The sequence below is a fragment of the Suncus etruscus genome, chromosome 1 (genome assembly GCF_024139225.1).
Source record: "Suncus etruscus isolate mSunEtr1 chromosome 1, mSunEtr1.pri.cur, whole genome shotgun sequence".
NCBI lineage: Eukaryota > Metazoa > Chordata > Mammalia > Eulipotyphla > Soricidae > Suncus > Suncus etruscus.
In genome coordinates, this window is record NC_064848.1 from 32,946,543 (window position 1) to 32,968,228 (window position 21,686).

Sequence of the window (21,686 nt, forward strand, 5' to 3'; positions counted from 1 at the left end):
CTGTCTTGGCTTCCTTAGTTTTGTCTCAGGAAGTGAAGCCTCATCCCCCATCCTTTCTCCCTAGGTAACTTGACCTTACCTGCAAGACCCCGCCCATTCCTGGGAGGGGTCTTGGAAAAGGTAGATAAGGCCTTTGACCCAGGGGATTAGGTTTTTGGGCTCGCTCTGCCCTTTTGGTCTTTGGCCAGCATGGAGGTCAAAGGGAAGATGGCTGAAAGGAGTTAAGATGCAGGGCTAGCTAAGAATAGCAAATGTGGGGCCGGAGAGATAGCATGGAGGTAAAGCGTTTGCCTTTCATGCAGAAGGTCATCGGTTCGAATCCCGGCATCCCATATGGTCCCCTGTGCCTGCCAGGAGCAATTTCTGAGCATGGAGCCAGGAGTAACCCCTGAGCACTGCCGGGTGTGACCCAAAAACCACAAAAAAAAAAAAAAAAGAATAGCAAATGTTTGAAAGGTTATGATATAGGCCACACATGTGGTGTTAGGGTATGAATAAAGCTGATACTTCCTGATGCCTGTTTCTGGATGAGTCTGATTCCGCCGTTCACCTAAACCTGGGACCCGCCAGCTGAATGGGGATTGCGGAGCCACGTGGCCTGGGGTGGCAGAGAAAGATCCCTCCATCCATCCTTCACCATCCAGATCCATTGCTAATTATTTAATTCAACAGGAAGCAGTGAAGATCTGTGCAGATGAAACTGGCCCTGAATCCCACCTCTGGGGTTCGCCAGGACAATATATTCCTGCATGGTGATACCATGAGTTCTTTTAAGGTAATCTGTAAACCTGCAAAGGAGATAGAAAGCCTCCATTCCTCACCTTTATGCTGTTATTTGTTTGGGTTTCTTTACATGGGCATGGGCACACCTAGTGCTGCTCTGGGGTTACTCCTAGCTCTGTGCTAAGGGATCTCTCCTGGGTGTGTTCAGGGAGCCATGAGATGCCAGAAATTAAACCCTAATTTAATGCAATACTACCAATTGCGTATCTTTTGGCCCTGTCCACTTTTTCATTTCTTACAACACATTCAATTTTTTTATCCATACTATTGTGATTTACAAAATTCCTCATAGTTGGGTTTTAGACACTCTGATCAAAGTTCAAGGTTTTTTTTTAATGGCTTAAGGGAAACCTAAGGAAGCCATCTCTCTCACCTGCATCATCTCAGTTTTGGCATTTTCTATGTGGTTTCAGCGAAGGAAATAGATTCTAAGCACAACCTAGCATGCTGATAAGACTGTGTCATCATCATTCAGGTGTTGTCACAGTTAACACACTGATTCTGCAACACTTCTGCCACACTCCCTCACAACCCTCACAATCCATTCCAATCTCTTTATTGGACACTGCACATGCTTCATCTTTTGTAGTACAGTAGTAATAATCATTGTTTTAGGTTTTAGCGTCATACCAGTGGTGGTCTCTGAGTAACTCCTGGCTCTGCACTCAGAAATTATTCCTATGAGGCTCAAGGGACCAATGGGATGCCAGGGTTTGGACCAGGTTATATTGTGCAGGGCAAGTATCCTACCCACTGTGCTATTGCTACAACCCATGACATTTCAACTTCATCTTATCACTCGTTTTGGGGACCTAATAAAGTATTACGCACAAAGAAGCTCATAAGCAAATTTACAGCTTAACAAAATAAGATCAAATATACTTCCCTATCACATCCCTAAAATTATCAATACACCAGCTTATTAGAACCTCTGCTGTTTTCCTGTTAACACAGATCCACAACCCAACTGGAATTGTGGAATGACATCATAGCAAAGGCTGGGATTTTGCAGTATGACTTAGCTTTCATCCACTTCTGGGGCCTTCTTTCCACCCTGAGAGCTTGATGAAAAGTGACCCCCTTCTTCTAAGAAGATTCCATTAGTATCTAATGGAAGCCTTCTGCCTTTCCATCCTATTCCTCCTTCTCTGACATTCCTCCCCAACAGTGCTAGAGCCCAGGTAGGATGGAGCTAGGGGCAGTTTGGTCCCTGTGCACACACATGAACAGAAATATGGACAGAAAGGGGCCGGAGAGATAGTGTGGAAGTAGGGCATTTGCCTTGCATGCAGAAGGATGGTGGTTTGAATTCCGGCATCAATTATGGTCCCTATGCCTGCCAGGAGTGATTTCTGAGCTTAGAGCCAGGAGTAACCCCTGAACACTGCCGGTGTGACCCAAAAATAAACATAAAAAGAATTATGGACAGAAAATGTGCAAGCCATGAAGTCTCATTACAAGAGACAGTTGTCTCTGTCGAAATGACCTACCTTATCCTTTTAAAATTTTTTTTTAAAAATTGCATATTTTCAGGAGATGACTCAAAGGTCTGGATGGAGTATGTGTCTCATGTGGGAACCCCAGATTGTATCCCTGGCACTGGGGAACACTACTGACTATCTCCCAGCAACTCCAGGTGTTTCCTCCAGGTCCCCTTCCAATTTAGGACTTGCTGTCTAATTTGCATTCTGAGGAATGCAGTGTCCGTATAGATACTCTGAAAAGGAAAGATTCATTTTTTTTATATAATAGTGGTGGAGAGGTTAAAGTACAGTAAGGTACTGGCTTTCCAAAGTGCCAATCATGGTTTAATCAAAGCTCTGCATATGATCTTCTGACCACTGCCAGACCTGAGGACAGAGCCAGGAGTAAATTCTAAGTACCACCAAGTATAGCCCAAAATCCAAACCAAAAAATAATAAGCAAACATAGTAAAATACTTTTAAAAACCATAATAGGGGTTAGAGTGGTAACACAGTGCCTTATAATAGGCCAGTGCTTCTCAATTATTTTCTGTCACACACACACCCCTAGGAAGAAGAAAACATTTTTACACACACCCCGCGCGACTGTAAATAGTATCTTAATTTAAAAAAGAAAAAAAACTTTAACCTGCAAAACAAAAATATATAAAATATATTTATTTTTGGTTTTTTTTGGGGGGGGCCACACCCGGTGATGCTCAGGGGTTACTCCTGGCTATGAGCCCAGAAATTGCGCCTGGCTTAGGGGACCATATGGGACGCCGGGGGATCGAACCTACGTCCTAGGTTAGTGCAGGCAAGGCAGGCACCTTACCTCTAGTGCCACCATGCCAACCCCTTATATAAAATAATTTGAGCTGATTTTTTAATCAGAGGCAATGTCTGGATTAACGGCTACAATGTGCACGTTTTGCATAGCTTTTCAAAGCGGGGTTTGAAGCAGGACACAGCAACTCTCAGCTCCAGAGACATACAGAGACATAAACATGAGGCTTAGCTTGTTATGACAGTGATTGACGAGGTCAAATGCGCACCCCTTTACGGAGCCTCACACCTCACTATTTGAGAAGCACTGCAATAGGCTGACCTGAGTCAAATCCTCAGCATCCAGAAGTGATTCTTGTCTACAGAGTCAGAAGTAAGCCCTGAATATGTGCAGGTGCGACCTCCTACAACAACAAACGTAATAATAAAATAAAACATGAATAATTAATTTAGAATTTGGAGGCATGCATGTTCGGGTCTTAGTCCTGTCAATGCTAGAGAAACCACTGGCAGTATGGGAGACTCAAACCTGGGTCAACTGCATGTAAGGCTAATGCCTTACTTATCTCCTGTACTATCTCTCCAGTTTCATTTAAAGTTAAAATATGTCATAAAGATGGAAGGTGGGAAAATCCACATGCTGGATCCACTTAAGTTACTCATCCCTCTCCTGATATGTAACCGCGCTTGACCTTGGCAGGCCTTACCTTCCCTTTCCCCTTAGAGAAGCAGAGCCCTTGTATGTTTGAGGCAATTCTCACACTTCTCAGATTCTTCTTAAGAACGTTTATTTTTGTTTGTTTGTTTGTTTGTTTTTTTTTGGTTTTTGGGCCACACCCTGTGACGCTCAGGGGTTACTCCTGGCTATGCGCTCAGAAGTTGCTCCTGGCTTCTTGGGGGACCATATGGGATGCCGGGGGATCGAACCGCGGTCCGTCCTAGGCTAGCGCAGGCAAGGCAGGCACCTTACCTCCAGCGCCACCGCCCGGCCCCTTAAGAACGTTTATTTAAAGAAAATGTAGGGCCCGGAGAGATAGCACAGCGGTGTTTGCCTTGCAAGCAGCCGATCCAGGACCTAAGGTGGTTGGTTCGAATCCCGGTGTCCCATATGGTCCCCCGTGCCTGCCAGGAGCTATTTCTGAGCAGACAGCCAGGAGTAACCCCTAAGCACCGCCGGGTGTGGCCCCCCCCAAAAAAAATGTATTACGTATGATGATAACACATTTTTTTCTAGATAGGTGAAAGCAAAGTTACTGAAAAAAAGAAAAAGAAAGTTTTTTTTTTTTTTTTTTGGTTTTTGGGTCACACCCGTTTGACGCTCAGGGGTTACTCCTGGCTATGTGCTCAGAAATCGCCCCTGGCTTGGGGGGACCATATGGGACGCCGGGGGATCGAACCGCGGTCCTTCCTTGGCTAGCGCTTGCAAGGCAGACACCTTACCTCCAGCGCCACCTACCCGGCCCCAAAGTTTTTTTTTTTTTAAAGAAAAGTACAATAGCAAGCACATTTGTGAAATTATTGTATCTGAATGAAGTCATTAACACAATGGCAGAGTTTAGTAAGCTCTTGTTGCTACTTGTCCATTCTGTTAACTTGGTGTGTTCCTAAAGTTTGGTCAGATTGGTTGTCCTCAAAGGGAATTGTAGAGGGGTGATGAGGCAAGGCCATGGGGAATAAGTGATTCTGGGTGATGGGAGGCAGCAGGTATGGCTTTGGTAGAGCCTGGGTTTAGCTAGCCTCCCAAGTTGGCTAGGCCAACTTTCTGCTGCATACACTGGTACCCATGATCTTTCTTTTTGTTTTTGGGCCACACCCAGTGGTGCTCAGGGGTTACTCCTGGCTGTCTGCTCAGAAATAGCTCCTGGCAGGCATGGGGGCGGGGGGGGGGGGGGACCATATGGGACACCGGGATTTGAACCAACCACCTTTGGTCCTGGATCGGCTGCTTGCAAGGCAAACGCTGCTGTGCTATCTCTCCGGGCCCACCCATGATCTTTCATGGCTTGATATACATCTCTGAGAAAAGAGTGAGTTTATGAAGCTGGCCTGGTTCAAACGTAGCTAGTGATCACCAGACTCAATAAAAGGGCCAGCAAAAATCCTTCACAGACCACGAGGAATATGGCATTCCAAGATAAACCTCATTTGTTCCTGTCCCCAATAAGAAATAAAGAGGGTATGGTTCTGGCACTTTGATTTCATTCACCAATAAAAGGTCTTATATGCCTCCGGGGAACTAACTGGTTGATTCAACAGATGAAAACTCTTCTCTGGAGGCAACTCAAAACCTCTTTATTTTTCTAAAGGCAGGAAAATGAATTTTGAGTGCTTCTAAGGAGCAGGGGTGAACTCAGCAGAGACTTTTATGGATGCCCATTTACAGTGACTCTCTAAGCCTGGAGGACCTCTAATGGTAATGGAGTTATCAGTCCACAGATGAGACAAATTGGGAGCTTGAGAGGCACCATTCTCTGAAGCCACTTAGAGCTGATTTCACAAGAAAGCTATCTGCACATCCTCGAGCTTGCTATTTAAAGAGAATTGTTCAGTTTGGGCAAAATTGCTCCAAGCCGAAACAATTTCCTCCTATTATGTGGTGGCTGCTTTACTAATGTATCCCCTCTTCTCTGGCTTTCTGACCCCCTGCAAAGGGACAAGTGGGCAGGAGATAGATCTGATCTAGGATGTGAAAACTACTCTAGAGGCAGGCAGGAGGCTCCTCAACCCTACTCTGCTCCAGAACTAAGGGGAGGGGGGTCACCTCACTCTTGCTCCATTGGGGACACCCATCCTCGGAGCAGGAGGATCATTAAACTGCTGACTTCTCAAACTTTCTCCCACTGCCCACACTTGCACCAATGCAAATGTGGTTTTTAAAAAAATTTTGTTTTTATTTGAATGAGGGTCTGGAGTGATAGCACAGCGTTTGCCTTGCACAGGGCCAATCTGGGACAACCCGGGTTCTATTCCCCGCATCCCATATGGTCCCCCGTACCTGTCAGGAACCATTTCTGAGCACAGAGCCAGGGGTATCTCCTGAGTGTCACCAGGTGTAGCCCCAAAACAAAACAAAACAAAAACTTATTTGAATGAGCAACAAGTCACCTGGCTGGTTCTTTACACTTCCATCCCTTTGTTGTTGTCGCCTAGTCCAGGAGTCTCATGGATGTGAGTGGAGATCTCACAACTTGGACCTCCAGGGATCCCAGCTAGACTGGAGCTCTAGCTTACAATAGTGGAGCAGTTTAGGGATTGAATTTGTGCCCCACACAAGAGCCACACACCCTGGCACTTTTGTTTTAATTTTGAGGGTTTTGTTTGTTTGTTTTTGATTTTGAGGCAAGAGAATGGCTCCGATGACAAGAGTCACAACTTATACCAGACTAAGGTATACTAGGAGTGCCTCTTTGGATAAAGGCCTTGCAGATCTTCATTCTCTTAGGAGGAGGAAAAATGAGACCTGTGATGGGAACTTGGCAAAGAACTTGGCACCGCCTGCTGGCTTTGAGGCCTCAGACAGATGGCAACTGGGTCCCAATGCTCCAGCTATAGAAATCCAGGTGAAAACAAACCAGGAGTATTTTGTTTGTTTCATTTTGGGGGCCACACCTGGAAGTGCTCAGGGTTTACTCCTGGCTCTGTGCTCAGGGATAACTGTTAGCGATGCTCTGGGGACCATTTATGGTGATATCAAGGGATTGAACTCAGGCAACAAAACGTTTTTTTTTTGTTTGTTTGTTTTTTTGTTTGTTTGTTTTTTTGTTTTTTGGGTCACACCTGGCAGTGCTCAGGGGTTATTCCTGGCTCCAGGCTCAGAAATTGCTCCTGGTAGGCACAGGAGACCATATGGGGCGCCGGGATTCGAACCAATGACCTCCTGCATGAAAGGCAAACGCCTTACCTCCATGCTATCTCTCCGGCCCCGCAACAAAACGTTTAAGCTGTGTTTTCGACAGGAAGAAATAACATTGGGTGGACTGATGGATGGCTAGAAGAGTGAAGGGCTTCTTTTCATTAAGTCCCCAGTTCCATCACAGCCACCAAATAAATGGTCCCCTTGCAACACGGCCTGTGATAGCCAAGCACCTCTAATTTGGGGCCCACACAAAACGGAAAGAAATGGCATTTCATTGATCCAAAACCCTTCTCCAACCCAGAGATTGGCTCAGAAATCTGGTTCTCCCATTAACCATTTATGGAAACAACCACAACATCCCAGGAGGCAAACCTCTACCAGGGGAGACCCTGCCACTACCCTGGCATTGACTTTACTGCAAGGAGTGTTCCCTTGACACCCAGATGACTCAGTGACAGCAGCAACTTACTTGCAGGGCAAGATGCTTCGCATCTGATGGTGAGGTGGAACTAGAGGATGCTCCATATCCTGACTTTGATGAAACACAGAAACCAGAATCTTTCTCGCACAGAAACCAGAATCTTTAACTACATAAACCAGATAACAACAGCAAATGTGTGAAAAAAAATTTCACCATGACCACAGAGAATGAATTAGCAGTTGAACAAACTAGGATGCCTGGAGCCCAGAGTCGGTCTTATGCCAGAGATCTTCAGGGATAAGGTCTCTTTATATTTAGGACAAGGGTTGTTTTTTTGTTTTTGTTTTTGTTTTTGTTTTTGTTTTTCCATTTTACCCATATTTTGCTGGGTCTATGCAAACAACACTTGCCACTCTCATACTGTAAGTGCTGGATTTTTTTTTTTAACTCTTACCCTTTTTTTTTTTTTTTTTTTTTTTTTTTTGGTTTTTGGGTCACACCTTGCAGTTATCAGGGGTTACTCCTGGCTCTATGCTCAGAAATTGCTCCTGGCAGGCTCAAGGGACCATATGGGATGCCAGGATTCGAACCACTGACATTCTGTATGCAAGGCAAACGCCTTACCTCCATGCTATCTCTCCGGCCCCAACTATTAGCCTTTAAGAAAAAAAAAAAGAGGGGCCGGGAAGGTGGCGCTAGAGGTAAGGTGTCTACATTGCAAGCGCTAGCGTAGGACGGACCACGGTTGGATCCCCCGGCGTCCCATATGGTCCCTCCAAGCCAGGGCCGATTTCTGAGCGCATAGCCAGGAGTAACCCCTGAGTGTCAAACGGGTGTGGCCCAAAAAAACAAAAAAAAAAGAAAAAAAGAAAAAAAAGAGCTTACTAAAGTTTCTGTTGGTACTTCAATGAATTCATTGTGAGCCAATAATTTTCAAAAATATTCTTTCCTTTCTCTTCCATCTCTAGCTTTTCTTTCTTTTTTTTTAATTTTTTATTTTTAATTATGAGAACAATGATGCAAAGAGGACAAGGTAAAGTTACAATGAAAGAACAATCACCCATAAACAGAGTTCTCAGAAGAAATCACCTTGCTGACGCCTAAATATTGAACTTACAGTCAAAAAAACATTAAGAAAAATAAGGCAGAACCCATGTACAATTACTTTGTCCACAAGTCCCCAGATTGTAGTACATTATAACATTTCTTTTTTTTTGTTTGTTTGTTTTTTTTGGGCCACACCCATTTGACGCTCAGGGGTTATCCTGGCTATGTGCTCAGAAATCGCCCCTGGCTTGGGGGGACCATATGGGACGCCGGGGGATCAAACCGCGGTCCGGTCGGTCCTACGCTAGCGCTTGCAAGGCAGACACCTTACCTCTGGCGCCACCTTCCCGGCCCCACATTATAACATTTCTTAGCAGTACACATAGCTTTTCTTTCAACTTTCTATATATTTTTTAAAATGTTGCTTTTGGTCTTCCTTAAAATGTACTATTATCAGTTATGTCAACTATGTAATGCATTTTCTTTAATTAAATTTTAAAAAATTAAAAAAGAAAAAAGAAAGAAATTTGGTTCTCAGTGGTTTTCTTTCAGTGGAGTGCAGGAAACATATAGTGCTGAGGGCTGAATTTTTCAGATAGGTACCAGGACCTGCAATGCCAGTCCAGCCACCTTGTGGTCGCACCGGGATGCTGCAAAAGGCCGAACGGTTCCCGCCCCGAAGCCTAAGGAGCGCTGGGACCTCCGGATCATAGAGATGAGTTCCTAGCTGGGCTTCCTAATCGTCACTTCCTCTCGCCCGCCTAAAACTGCGCCTGCGCGCTACGTTCCTTCCTCTCGGCGTCCTGCGGTGGTTTGAGGAAAGATGGTGAGTTTCTGGTCTCAAAGGCCTATGACTCTATCCAGCCCCATCTGGCCTTTCCTTCGCTTCTTCACTCTAACCCGCCGCTGCTCGCCCACCCTTATACCATGGCCTCGTTGGCTTTCGGGGCCTCGTCGAGGCTTTCGGGCACACAATGGGATTAAGAGGAGAGCCCGGTCGAGTACCGGGTTACTATGGGGCCTGGGACTGGGGATATTCGGTGTCGTGGGGACGCCGGGGCCTGGGACATTGTCATCTGCGGTTCCCGAGATAGTCGCCCGTTCTCCCCCTTTTCCTAACAGGCTAAGCGCACAAAGAAGGTGGGGATCGTGGGTAAATACGGGACGCGTTACGGCGCTTCCCTCCGGAAGATGGTGAAGAAGATCGAGATCAGCCAGCACGCCAAGTACACATGCTCCTTCTGCGGCAAGGTGAGGGGGTGTTGGGGGGCGCTGGCCTGGCCCAGCCGGAGGGAAGGGTCTCCAAGGAGACGAGTCCGAAAGAAAAGCTCCTGATTGAAACCCCCAAGATTCGGCGCTGTTGCTGAAGGTGCTTGTCATTTCCCTGCATTGCTAAAGCATAGTAACTGGGGTTCCTGGGGGGAGGAGTCGAAGGGTAAGGGCAGGTTCTGCCTCTCCGGGATTTGGGTCTGCCTGGAGCAATTGGTCCAACTCCAGGATAAGCTAGGCGGGCTTTTTTTTTTTTTTTTTTTTTTTTACCCCCTAGGATTCATTGGCCCACTAGGTGCTTGTCATGCAATGAATTTATAAAGATGAGGGTTTTTTTTGTTTGTTTGTTTTCTTTGTCTTTTACAGACCAAGATGAAGAGACGGGCTGTGGGCATTTGGCACTGCGGTTCCTGTATGAAAACCGTCGCAGGTGGTGCTTGGACCTACAAGTGAGTTCATTTATTTCTCGGATGTGTCCGGATACCATGGGTGTGTTTTTATTTATTTATTTTGGTCTTTTGGGCCATACCCGGTGACGCTCAGAAAAGTCTCCTGGCTTGGGGGATCTTATGGGACGCTTGCACCACCGATCCGGCCTCAGATACGAGGGTTTTGCAGGAATCACTTGACAAGGGCTAGTGGGGTTTTTTGTTTGTTTTGGTTGGGGGCGGTGTTGGGTCACTACTGGCTACTCCTGACTGCCCAGAAATCGCTCCTGGTTTGGCTGCATGCAAAGCAAGTGCCCTATTGCTGTGCGCTCTCTCCGGCCCCAACAAGGGCTAGTTTTAACTGGAACAAAAATGAAAACAGACTTCAAGATAGGATGGGCATATCCAGCACTCGGGTTACTCCTGACTCTGCTCAGAAATTACTTCCGATAGGCTTGGGGGCCCATAGGGAATGCTGGTGATCGAACACAGGTCCGTCCCATGCAAGGCCTACCCACTGTGCTATTGCACCGGCCCCTCAAGATACATTATTTAAAAAAAAAAAAACTTGAGAAATTGAGAGACCTAAGTTAAAAGATTGAAATAAAAGTAACGATAATTTTCTCAGAGATAGATTATTAGCGTATGTTTATTAGAAGGACTAAATTTGTACTAAATCCTGATTTTATGTTTTGTTAGAAATTAAGGGGCCGGAGTGATAGTATAGACCAGTAGCATGTTAGCCTTGCATGCAGCCTATTCATATGCCATTCCTGATATCCCATGTGGTCCCTTGAGCATCACTGGATATGGTCTAAAATAGATAGGGAGAACAGTGACTTTAAGACTGGGCCCCCCCACTGTTTGACCTTCTAGCATTATGCCCCAAGCAGAGATAAATTTAGTGTTCTGGTATTTTGTCTGTTACATTCCCTTGTAATGGCTTTAGTTTTGGGTAGCTTCCAACCTTTCCTATTCTGTTAACTTAATGCGGTATTAATCACTGAGTTGCTGGGTTATTCCATGATTGAGTTCAGGTGTACAGTATTCAAGCACATCCCTTCTTACCAGTGTCTGTTTCCCACCAGCAGTGTCCCTACCAGTCTGCCTCTGTTTTTTCTTTTAACCTTGGTTTGCTATAGATACTGAAAGGTTATCTTATATATTACTTTAAGCATGATTCTTTTTATTAGAATGAAAATAAAGCAGGTGTATTGGGTTGTCATGAACATGGTTACATTGAAAAAACAATTTGTTCTTCTTTCCAGTACCACTTCTGCTGTCACAGTTAAATCTGCCATCAGAAGACTGAAGGAATTGAAAGACCAGTAGATCTCCATTCAGAAACATTGTTGACCTATAATAAATGGGTTAATTTATGTAAAAAGCCTTGAATTCATTTTATTCTTAGATGTCTGACTTGCATTGCACTTAGTATTGTTCATTCAACTTTAAGGTATATTATGGGGGGGGGGGGCAAAAGTATTGTTATAAGTATAGTTCTTTTTTATGGGTGAGGCCTCCATACCCAGCTATGTTCAGGGCTTAGTCCTGGCTCTACTCTCAGATCATTTTTGGGTTTGAAATATCCTTCTATACTATTGCTCTAGGCCATTCTCAGCTATGTTTAGGGGTTTCCTGGATGGCTCCAAATCATAAAGGGTGTTGGGCTAAAACTTCGTTCTGTTTTTCCCTTTTGTGGGGGCTACACCTAGCAAGTTCTCAGGGATTGCTCCTAACTGGCTCTGGGGACCATTACCTGCAGCCCCTGCTTCTATTTTAAGTTTTAGGTACTTTGATTTACCAGAGTGCTTGCTTTCTTCTGTCATTGTGTTTTGTTTAGTTTTTTAAATTTGTTTTTTGGGCCACAGTTGATGTGTTTGGGCAACTGCTGTCTCTGCTCTTAGAAATCACTCCTGGCAGGCTTGGACCATATGGAATGCCAGTGATGGAACCCCGGGTTGGCTATGTACTTTATTTTTAAATCACAGGTAGTATTTATTTGCTTTTGGGCCACACCTGGTGGCCCTCCAGTTTACTCTTATCACTCTCAGGGGTATCGGATAAGATGCTGGGGATTGAACCAAAGTCAGCTGTGTTATATGCAAGAGTCCCAATACCCAACTGTCCCTTCACCAGTATTTATTTCCTGACCTACCAAGATGTTTTTTCTCATTGCAAGAGTTGTGAGTAGTTAAGACTGGTTAGTTTCACTCTATATTTTTTGGTTTGGGGGCCATATTCAGTGGTGCTCATGTTACTCCTGGCTCTGTACTTGGGGATTATTCCTGGCAGTCCTGGGGCGTGGGGGGATGGGGACCATCTAGGATGCTGGGATCAAACTTGGGTTGGTTGTATGAAGGTAAACTCCCTGCCTGCTGTGCTGTCTGTATTTTTGTGTGTCATCCTTACACAGGGGCCATGCTAATCTTTGTATCATTCCAATCTTAGTATATGTGTTGCTGAAGCGAGCACAAGCTCTTAAGTATTCTGAGCGTAGAGCCAAGAGTGGCCCCTGAATGCTGCCCGGTGTGACCCATAACCCAAAAAAAAAAACTGACAAAAGTAGTTGAGGCCATTGTAAATTAAAAAGTAGAAAATAATACATATACACAAAATTAAAAAATAATTATGCATTAATGTAACTAAAGCAGAAAAATGTTCTATTGACTGCTCAAATCATATAACACCAGGGGACATTGTATAGTAACTAGAAGCAAGGGATGTAGCTTGAGTTGTCAAGTTTATTTTTTTTACTTTATTTTTTTTTGTTTTGTTTTTGGGCCACACCCAGCGGTGCTCAGGGGTTACTCCTGGCTGTCTGCTCAGAAATAGCTCCTGGCAGGCACGGGGGACCATATGGGACACCGGGATTCGAACCAACCACCTTTGGTCCTGGATTGGCTGCTTGCAAGGCAAACACCGCTGTGCTAGCTATCTCTCCTGGCCCGAGTTGTCAAGTTTCTTAAGAAATTACATTAAAAAAAAAAAAAAAAAGAAATTGGCCCGGCGTTTGCCTTGCAAGCAGCCTATCCTGGACCTAAGGTGGTTCTTTCGTGCCTGCCAGGAGCTATTTCTAAGCAGCCAGCCAGGAGTAATCCCAGAGCACCGCCTGGTGTGGCCCAAAAACTTGTGAAAATTGGGGGCCAGTGAGGTGGCGCTAGAGGTAAGGTGTCTGCCTTGCAAGCGCTAGCCAAGGAAGGACCGCAGTTCAATCCCTTGGCATCCCATGTGGTCCCCCCAAGCCAGGGGCAATTTCTGAGCGCTGAGCCAGGAGTAACCCCTGAGCATCAAATGGGTGTGCCCCCCCCCCCCCAAAAAAAAAGAACTTGTGAAAATTGAATAAATAACCAAGTGAATTTCCCATGATGCCTTATGGAGGTAAAGAGAAAAGGAAACCAGAGCTAATACTTGTAGGACAAACAGAATTAAGATGAACTTGGGGGGCCAGAGAGATAGCATGGAGGTAGGGCATTTGCCTTGCATGCAGAAGGGATGGTGGTTCAAATCCCGGCATTCCATATGGTCCCCCGAGCCTGCCAGGAGTGATTTCTGAACATAGAGTCAGGAGTCACCCCTGAATGCTGCCACGTGTGACCCCAAAACCAAAACGACAAACTTGGTTGAATCTATTTTCCAGCTTCTACCAAGCAGGAAAAGTTTGAACTCAACTCACATTTTTATTTGCTGCTGATAATGTCAAAAATTAATTTTACTGGCTGTCAAGATATATAACTTCTGCAACCATAATGCTTTATTAAAATGTATTCGTTTTCTTCATTCTCAGAATTGGTTTTATTTCAAAAACACTTTTCAGAGTTGAATGAATGTAGATTTTTTTTTTTTTGGCACCTTTCAGAATCTTAGAAAAAAAAATGTTTTCTTTAAAAAGGTTAGACTAGGAGAAAAGTATTAAATACACCATCAGTTGGCCTGGAGGGAGGCATAATGGGTACTGACTTGCCTTGCATGTGGCCAACCCAGATTCAGTCCTCTGTATCCCATATGATCTCTCAAGTACCACTGGGAGTGATTTCTGACTGAAGGGCCAAGAGTAATATCTGAGCACTGCTGGGTGTGGCCCCAAAACAAAAATACACCATTAGAAATATTGGGACTGGGACTGGAGAGATAGCAGAGTGGTAAGGCGGTTGCCTTGCATGAGGATGGTGGTTCGAATCCCGGCATCCCATATGGTCCCCCGAGCCTGTTGGGGCGATTTCTGAGTAGAGCCAGGAGTAACCTCTGAGCGCTGCCAGGTGTAACCCAAAAAAGGAACAAAAAAAAAGAAATGTTGGGACTTCAGGGGCTGGAGTGATGGCTCAGTGGTAGGGCGTTTGCCTTGCACACGGCTGACCCAGGATGGACCATGGTTTGATCCCCCAGCATCCCATATGGTTCTCCAAGCCAAGAACAATTTCTGAGCGCATAGCAGGAGTAACCCCTGAGTGTCACCAGGTGTGACCCAAAAATTAAAAAAAAAAAAAATGGACTTCATAACTTGTTAATGGAGCCTATGGCTCCAAAATGAGAATCTGGTGAGACACAGTCCTGGAAGCAAACATCGACTCAGGAAATAATCCCCACAGTGAAGAAGTACAAGGATGGGTTCAGGAAATCCAGTACTCAAGCAAGGAATTCAACCACCCAAGCTTCTCCTAAGATGGAACACAACTCAGTAGAAGAAGACCAAAGAATGAGCCTCTGCCTTCCTCAGACCCCAACTTTTATTGACAAGAATCAGGCCCCAACCTAGGGTGGGAGAGGAATACCAAGTAGGGAATAAGCCAATATAAGTCATCTGGTGATGACCAGATCACACCCTAGGGTAGAGTACAAATATTGATTAGGGTAGGATCAGTAACCCAATAACTGAGTAACTAGAGCAATAGAGATTTTGTAGAATTCCTCGCTTCAGGGCCCGGAGAGATAGCACAGCAGCGTTTGCCTTGCAAGCAGCCGATCCAGGACCAAAGGTGGTTGGTTCAAATCCCGGTGTCCCATATGGTCCCCCGTGCCTGCCAGGAGCTATTTCTGAGCAGACAGCCAGGAGTAACCCCTGAGCACCGCTGGGTGTGGCCCCCCCAAAAAAAAAATTAAAAGAATTCCTCGCTGCAGTTATAAGAAGCTGCAAGTCTGCCTGCTGCTTGGCTGCAGAGGCCCAGGCTATCAGGGCCCAGTGCTGCAAGGCTCACAGGGGCCTATGGGGCCCAACTGGGTGGATCATTGTGCCCACCCAAGGACACCAACTTGCAGTGACCAACTACCTGGGAGGAAGTGGGGGGAGAGAGAGAGAAGAGGGAGGGAGGGAGGGAGGGAGGGAAAGAGGAGAGGGAGAGAGAGAGGGAGAGAGAGAGAGAGAGAGAGAGAGAGAGAGAGAGAGAGAGAGAGAGAGAGAGAGAGAGAGAGAGAGGAAAGGGAGAGAGGAGAGAGGGAAAGGGAGAGAGAAGAGAGGGGGGGAAAGAGGGAAAGGGAGAGAGGAGAGAGGGGGGGAAGAGGAGAGGGAGAGAGGAAAAGGGAGAGAGGAGAGAGGGAGGGAGGAGGAGGGAGAGAGAGAGAGAGAGAGAGAGAGAGAGAGAGAGAGAGAGAGAGAGAGAGAGATTACAATCATTTATGGGCTCTTCCAGATGGCTGAATCCTGATTTATTTTCACTGGTGGATTCTGCCCTCATCCAGGAAATTGAATGTCCTAATCTATAATCAGAGTCTCAGGCTCCAAAACAAGGATCTGGTGAGACTTGGGTCTGGAAGTGAACATCTACACAGGAAATAAGCCACACAGTGAAAAGGGTGCAAAAATGGGATCGGGGAAAACAACAACTCATGCTAGGAAGAAGGAAAGGAACTTAGTGAAGGAATACCAAAGAATGAGTGTCTGCCTTCCTCAGACCCCTGCTATTATTGATGAGAACCAGACCACAACCTAGGGTAGGAGAGGAATACCAAGTAGGAAGTAATCCAATAATACCATCAACAAATCACACACTAGGATGGAGTATAAGTATTGATTATGCGGGGACCAGTAATAATATGGTAATAATACTTAGAGGCAATAGAGATTAGGATTAGGAAGACCAGTCCATGGTAGGAAGTTTGCCACAAAGAGTGGTGAATGCAGTTAGAATTAGTGAATGATCTACGGTGGCAGTGATGGTTGGAACTGATCGCTCTGGTCCTTCGGCATGAAAGCAAATGCTTACATAGGTCTGTAGTTTTTGTTTTGTTTTGGTTTTGGTTTTTGGTTTTGGGGTCACACCCAGCGGTGCTCAGGGGTTACTCCTGGCTGTCTGCTCAGAAATAGCTCCTGGCAGGCACGGGGGACCATATGGGACACCGGGATTTGAACCAACCACCTTTGGTCCTGGATCGGCTGCTTGCAAGGCAAACACCTCTGTGCTATCTCTCCGGGCCCAGGTCTGTAGTTTTTTTTCATCTTCTTGCCATCATAGAAGAAGCATTTCAAATGTAGTAAGAGCACAGGTGGTAGTTTCCAAATTTGTCTGTTTAAAGGAATACTGCTGTGTGTCACAGTAGCTGCAATAAATCCTATTATTGCCTTTTAGTTCTTCTTTAAAAACTCTTTAGAGCAAGAACTGGGTGCTGAAATGGGATAAAGTGATCTGCACGGGGGCTAGAGTGGTGGCGCAAGTAGTAGGGCATTTGCCTTGCACACACTAACCTAGGATGGACCGCGGTTCGATCTCCTGGCATCCCATACGGTCCCCCAAGCCAGGAAAGATTTCTGAGCGCATAGCCAGGAGTAATTCCTGAGCTTCACCGAGTGTGGCCCAAAAAGCAAAAAAAAAAAAAAAAAAAAGTGATATGCACGATATGATATTGTACAACTTATTAGTGATAGTGCAAATCAGTGTCAAAAAAAAAGAAAAAGAGAGGTTGCCAGAGAGATAGCATGGAGGTAGGGCATTTGCCTTGCATGCAGGACAGTGGTTTGAATCCTGGCATCCCATATGGTCCCTTGAGCCTGCCAGGAGCGATTTCTGAGCATAGAGCCAGGAGTAACCCTGAGCGCTGCCAGGTGTGACCCAAGCACCCCCCCCAAAAAAAGAGAGGGATAGAGAAAGAAGTAAAATGCCTGCCTCAGAGGCAGGAAGGGGAGGGTGGGTGATAGAGAAATTGGGGGCATTGGTTTGCAGTACAGTGCGCTTTTTCTGCCACCAATGCAGAAAGGGGAAAAGAAAGGGAGAGAAAGAAAGAAAAAGACAGAGAAGAAAAATGTATGCCTCAGAGACAAGAATGGGAGAGGGCATTGAGGAGAGGGAGAGTTGTTAAACTTGGACATTGGTGGCAGAAAATTTGCACTGGAGAAGGTTGTTGTACATTGTATGACTGTAACTCAATCATGAACTGCTGCTGTGATGAACAACTTTATTTGTGGGGGGAAAAAAAACAGAACCCAAGAAAAAACTCCCATGTCAACTTTTTTTATTTTTTAAGAAAATATTTTTTTAAGAAAGCCATCATGGGGGCCTGGAGAAAGCCATCATGGGGGCATTTGCCTTGCAAGCAGCCGATCCAGGACCAAAGGTGTTTGGTTCGAATCCCAGTGTCCCATATGGTCCCCCGTGCCTGCCAGGAGGTATTTCTGAGCAGACAGCCAGGAGTACCCCTGAGCACCGCCAGGTGTGACCCAAAAACCAAAAAAAAAAAAAAAAAGAAAGAAAGCCATCATGGAAAGCAAGAGCAAAAGGGAAAGAGAATGGAGCAGAAAATAATGAAAAATTTATACATCACTAATTGAATATACTGAGTATACTGAACATATGAGGTCATTCTGAGTTCATATTTTCATTTTCTAAAACATTATGAACCACTGTCACTGACAGGAGAAGTGATTTTTTTTTTATTTTACTAAAGAGTTATTCACCTTATAGAATGTTAATATATATTTTTTCAGGTTGCATTTTTTTAGTGAATTCCACAATCTCTGTAAAGCTCTTTGAAATCCATTGGTGTCCTGACGGGGATTAAAAAAAAAAAAAAGTGACAATTGACCACAGAGAGGGAGAGAGAGCAAGAAAGAGTGAGAGAGCCAGGAAAGGGGTAGTCATGGCCAAGGTCTCCCCTATGCAGGATTCCTTTCATGATTTAAGTTAGCCCTTGATCTTCTGGCCATAGTTTCTTGTATTTATATGTGCATATATTTTGCTTTTCTACACAGCTTTATTACTTCTTTCCTCACATTCCATTTTCCTGATGTCATTGCAATTATTTGGAATCATGAGCACTTAGCCATCATGTGTGCCTGTTTAATTCTGTTCTCACTAGTGATCACACACTTTATGTGGTGCTGGCATGTGAGATAAAATTAGACTTGCAGCAAAAGGTGTGGGGCTCTAACAGTGAGGTATTCTCAGGTCCTATCCATATATTTTGAGTCCTAGAAATACTCCATTGCTATTTTAAACAGTCAATGCTTATTGAAATTTACCATATTCATGTCCTTTCTATTTCCCTTTGTTCCTTTTTTTTTTTTTAACCTCATGCTTATGTTCAAGAATGAGACTGAGAGGCCCGGAGAGATAGCACAGCGGCGTTTGCCTTGCAAGCAGCCGATTCAGGACCAAAGGTGGTTGGTTCAAATCCTGGTGTCCCATATGGTCCCCCGTGTCTGCCAGGAGCTATTTCTGAGCAGACAGCCAGGAGTAACCCCTGAGCACTGCCGGGTGTGACCCAAAAACCAAAAACCAAAAAAAAAACAACAACAACAACAACAAAAAAAAGAATGAGACTGAGAAGAAATATGACCATAATGTTAGGGATAGGGAACATTGCTCAAGAGATAGGGACATATGTGCAAGGGTCTTAGTGTGATCCCCGGCACTATTGGCTCCTGAGGATTGCTGGCTTCTGAGCAGTAATGGGGTATCTATGTTGGGTCTCTGAATCTCTGGGTATGAGCATTGAATTATCAGATCCAGATGACTAAGTCTTGCTGGAAAGAAGTCCTAACCCCACCTTGTCAACATCAACCTCCAATGAAAGGGGCGGGAGCAGTAGCACAGTGGTAGGGCTTTTGTCTTGCATGTAGCTGACCCAGGACAGACCTCGGTTTGATCCCTGGTGTCCCATATGGTCCCCCAAGCAAGGAGTGATTTCTGAGTGTATAGCCAGGAGTAACCTCTGAAAGTCACCGGGTATGGCCCAAAAACAAAAACAAAAACAAAAAAAAAAAGAAAGAAAAGAAAGTTAAAAGCAGAGTACTTTGCTTTTTTAATTATTTTTTTGCTAATATACAAAAGCCTACTTTTGTTTTTTTTTTTTTTTTTTTTTTTGGGCCACACCCTGTGAGGCTCAGGGGTTACTCCTGGCTATGCGCTCAGAAGTTGCTCCTGGCTTGGGGGACCATATGGGACACCGGGGGATCGAACCGCCGTCCATCCAAGGCTAGCACAGGCAAGGCAGGCACCTTACCTTTAGCGCCACCGCCCGGCCCCTTAATTTTGTTTTTGTTTTGATTAACCACAAAGGTTGGGGGAGTTACAGGATGCTGAGATCAAACCTGAGTCAGTCACATGCAAGGCTGAATCCCATCCACTATACCATTGCCCTGGCCTCAAAACAGTTAATATTTTTTTTGGGGGGGTCACACCCAGCAGCACTCAGGGGTTACTCCTAGCTCTATGCGCAGAAATCGCTTCTGGCAGACTCGGGGGATCATATGGGATGCCGGGATTCGAACCACCTCCTTCTGCATGCAAGGCAAAACGTCCTACCTCCATGCTATCTCTCCAGCCCCCAAAACAATTTTTATATAAAAAGTTCACTGTTTTTTTTTTTTTTTTTTTGGTTTTTGGGCCACACCCAGTAACGCTCAGGGGTTACTCCTGGCTATGTGCTCAGAAGTTGCTCCTGGCTTGGGGGACCATATGGGACACCGGGGGATCGAACCGCAGTCCGTCCAAGGTTAGCGCAGGCAAGGCAGGCACCTTACCTTTAGCGCCACCGCCCGGCCCAAGTTCACTGTTTTTTAAGAAGGAAAATTTTCAAGACTTTAAAGAACAGAGCCAAAAGTCATAAAGATTTTCCCCCAGGCCTAAAGGCATTTGGCCAGCAGGACACAGATAACTTTCTATCTCCTCCAACTTCACTTGAAAGAGATGTGCCTCTGGACCATCTGGTACCTTTCTGACCCTGTATGTAGGGAATGTTGAAGTATGACATGTCTTTCCACAAATGGGGAAGTGATTTACAGCAGCATTTAATTGTTACAAACTTAATTGAAATCACCTGATTTCAATGATGGTCTATTTTGAATTGGGAACTGACAAGATCACGATATTTAGAGCAGACTGAGATCATGAGACTGATTTTCTGTTATGAAATGAGGCTTGGAATTTTGGTGATGTCGTGAATGTTTCTGCTCTGGAAGAGACATGAATTACTAAAAGTCAAATATTGAAACCGCTTTTTATCATTTCTTTTTTTTTCTTTTTTCTTTTCTTTTTTTTTTCTTTTTTTGTTTTTGTTTTTGTTTTTGGGCCACACCCAGCAGTGCTCAGGGGTTACTCCTGGCTGTCTGGTCAGAAATAGCTCCTGGCAGGCACGGGGGACCATGGGACACCGGGATTCGAACCAAACACCTTTGGTCCTGGATCGGCTGCTTGCAAGGCAAACGCCGCTGTGCTATCTCTCCGGGCCCATCATTTCTTTCTTAGTGACCAAAGGATGAGATCACCTCTGTGGTTATGTCATGTTGTCTTCTGCCAATAAGCTCATTTATAGAAATAGTAGTTGGTGAACCTTGTTGGGGATGGGAGGTGGGGAGAGTGTTTCCTAATACTTGATGATTTGGGTCCTGATGCAAGTTGGAAGTAGTTGGCAACCTTAAATGGGCGCCTGATCTTAGCGTTTATTCCCAGGATACAACCTAGCTTCCCTGAAGTCTCCATCATCAAAATGGGTTCCCTGACAAAGGAACTAAATGTCTTCTACTTATCGGATCAACATGGGTCTCTCGGGTGAGAAGGACAGTCCTGCAACCACATATCAGGGCATGGACCGGTGCAAGATGGCGCCCTACACCGAGGAGGCGGTTTGGAGTTCCCCACCGGTCCTCCCGCATAAGCCACCACGCGCCATCTAAGAACAGCCCTTAATAACAACATCCACCGGCCCTATGGCGAAGTCGGTGCCCCCAGGTTCAACACCAGCCTGGGTGTTGGTTGCAGTCCTGCTTTGGCTGTGCCTGATATGCTCAGAGACCAACCAGAACGTCTCACAACAAGCTCTTCCACAAACTAAAACAGGAGGTACCACTATTTCACAAGGGGGATTGTCTCAGAACCCCCAACTGCTTGGTTCCTCCCTTGTTTCACCCATGAGGGAGGATCGCCTCTATTTGGCCTGACTGGGTTCTGGGGGTGAGAAGTGGAGGTGGGAGCAAAGAGGGTTCAGGCAAAAGCCTGCTAAATTTCAGGCTTTCCCTCCCTGGCCTGTCCGTCAGTCCTATAGTCTTCACCTTTGACAAATGGGCTAGGACTCGAATGGCAGTCCAAAGGTTTGGTTTGATATTAGCACCACAAAAATCCCCTTCCCATCTTAACCCTGCTAGGAGTCACCCCTGGGCATTGCCAGGTGTAGTCTCAAACCAAACAAAAAGAATGAGGAAATAA

At 45.3% G+C, this 21,686-nt stretch overlaps 1 protein-coding gene and 1 pseudogene across 1 annotated transcript; one reads left to right on the top strand and one right to left on the bottom strand.

Moving 5' to 3' along the window:
- The first annotated feature begins 9,330 nt into the window (after positions 1 to 9,330).
- RPL37A (ribosomal protein L37a) lies at positions 9,331 to 11,418 on the top strand. Its single transcript, XM_049768881.1, has 4 exons — positions 9,331 to 9,357; positions 9,479 to 9,607; positions 9,992 to 10,074; positions 11,322 to 11,418. Exons 1-4 carry the CDS (start codon positions 9,331 to 9,333, stop codon positions 11,383 to 11,385), a joined length of 303 nt encoding a protein of 100 aa, XP_049624838.1. The 3' UTR covers positions 11,386 to 11,418.
- Positions 11,419 to 12,415: 997 nt separating this feature from the next.
- LOC126029699 (uncharacterized) lies at positions 12,416 to 12,528 on the bottom strand (annotated as a pseudogene).
- Positions 12,529 to 21,686: the final 9,158 nt, after the last annotated feature.

Excerpts from the sequence above, each read along its gene's own strand:
- RPL37A (XM_049768881.1), top strand. The coding sequence starts at position 9,331 with ATGGGATTAAGAGGAGAGCCCGGTCGA. Across the intron at positions 9,358-9,478 it reads TAAGAGGAGAGCCCGGTCGA|GCTAAGCGCACAAAGAAGGT; the intron begins GTACCGGGTTAC and ends TTTTCCTAACAG. Across the intron at positions 9,608-9,991 it reads CATGCTCCTTCTGCGGCAAG|ACCAAGATGAAGAGACGGGC; the intron begins GTGAGGGGGTGT and ends TGTCTTTTACAG.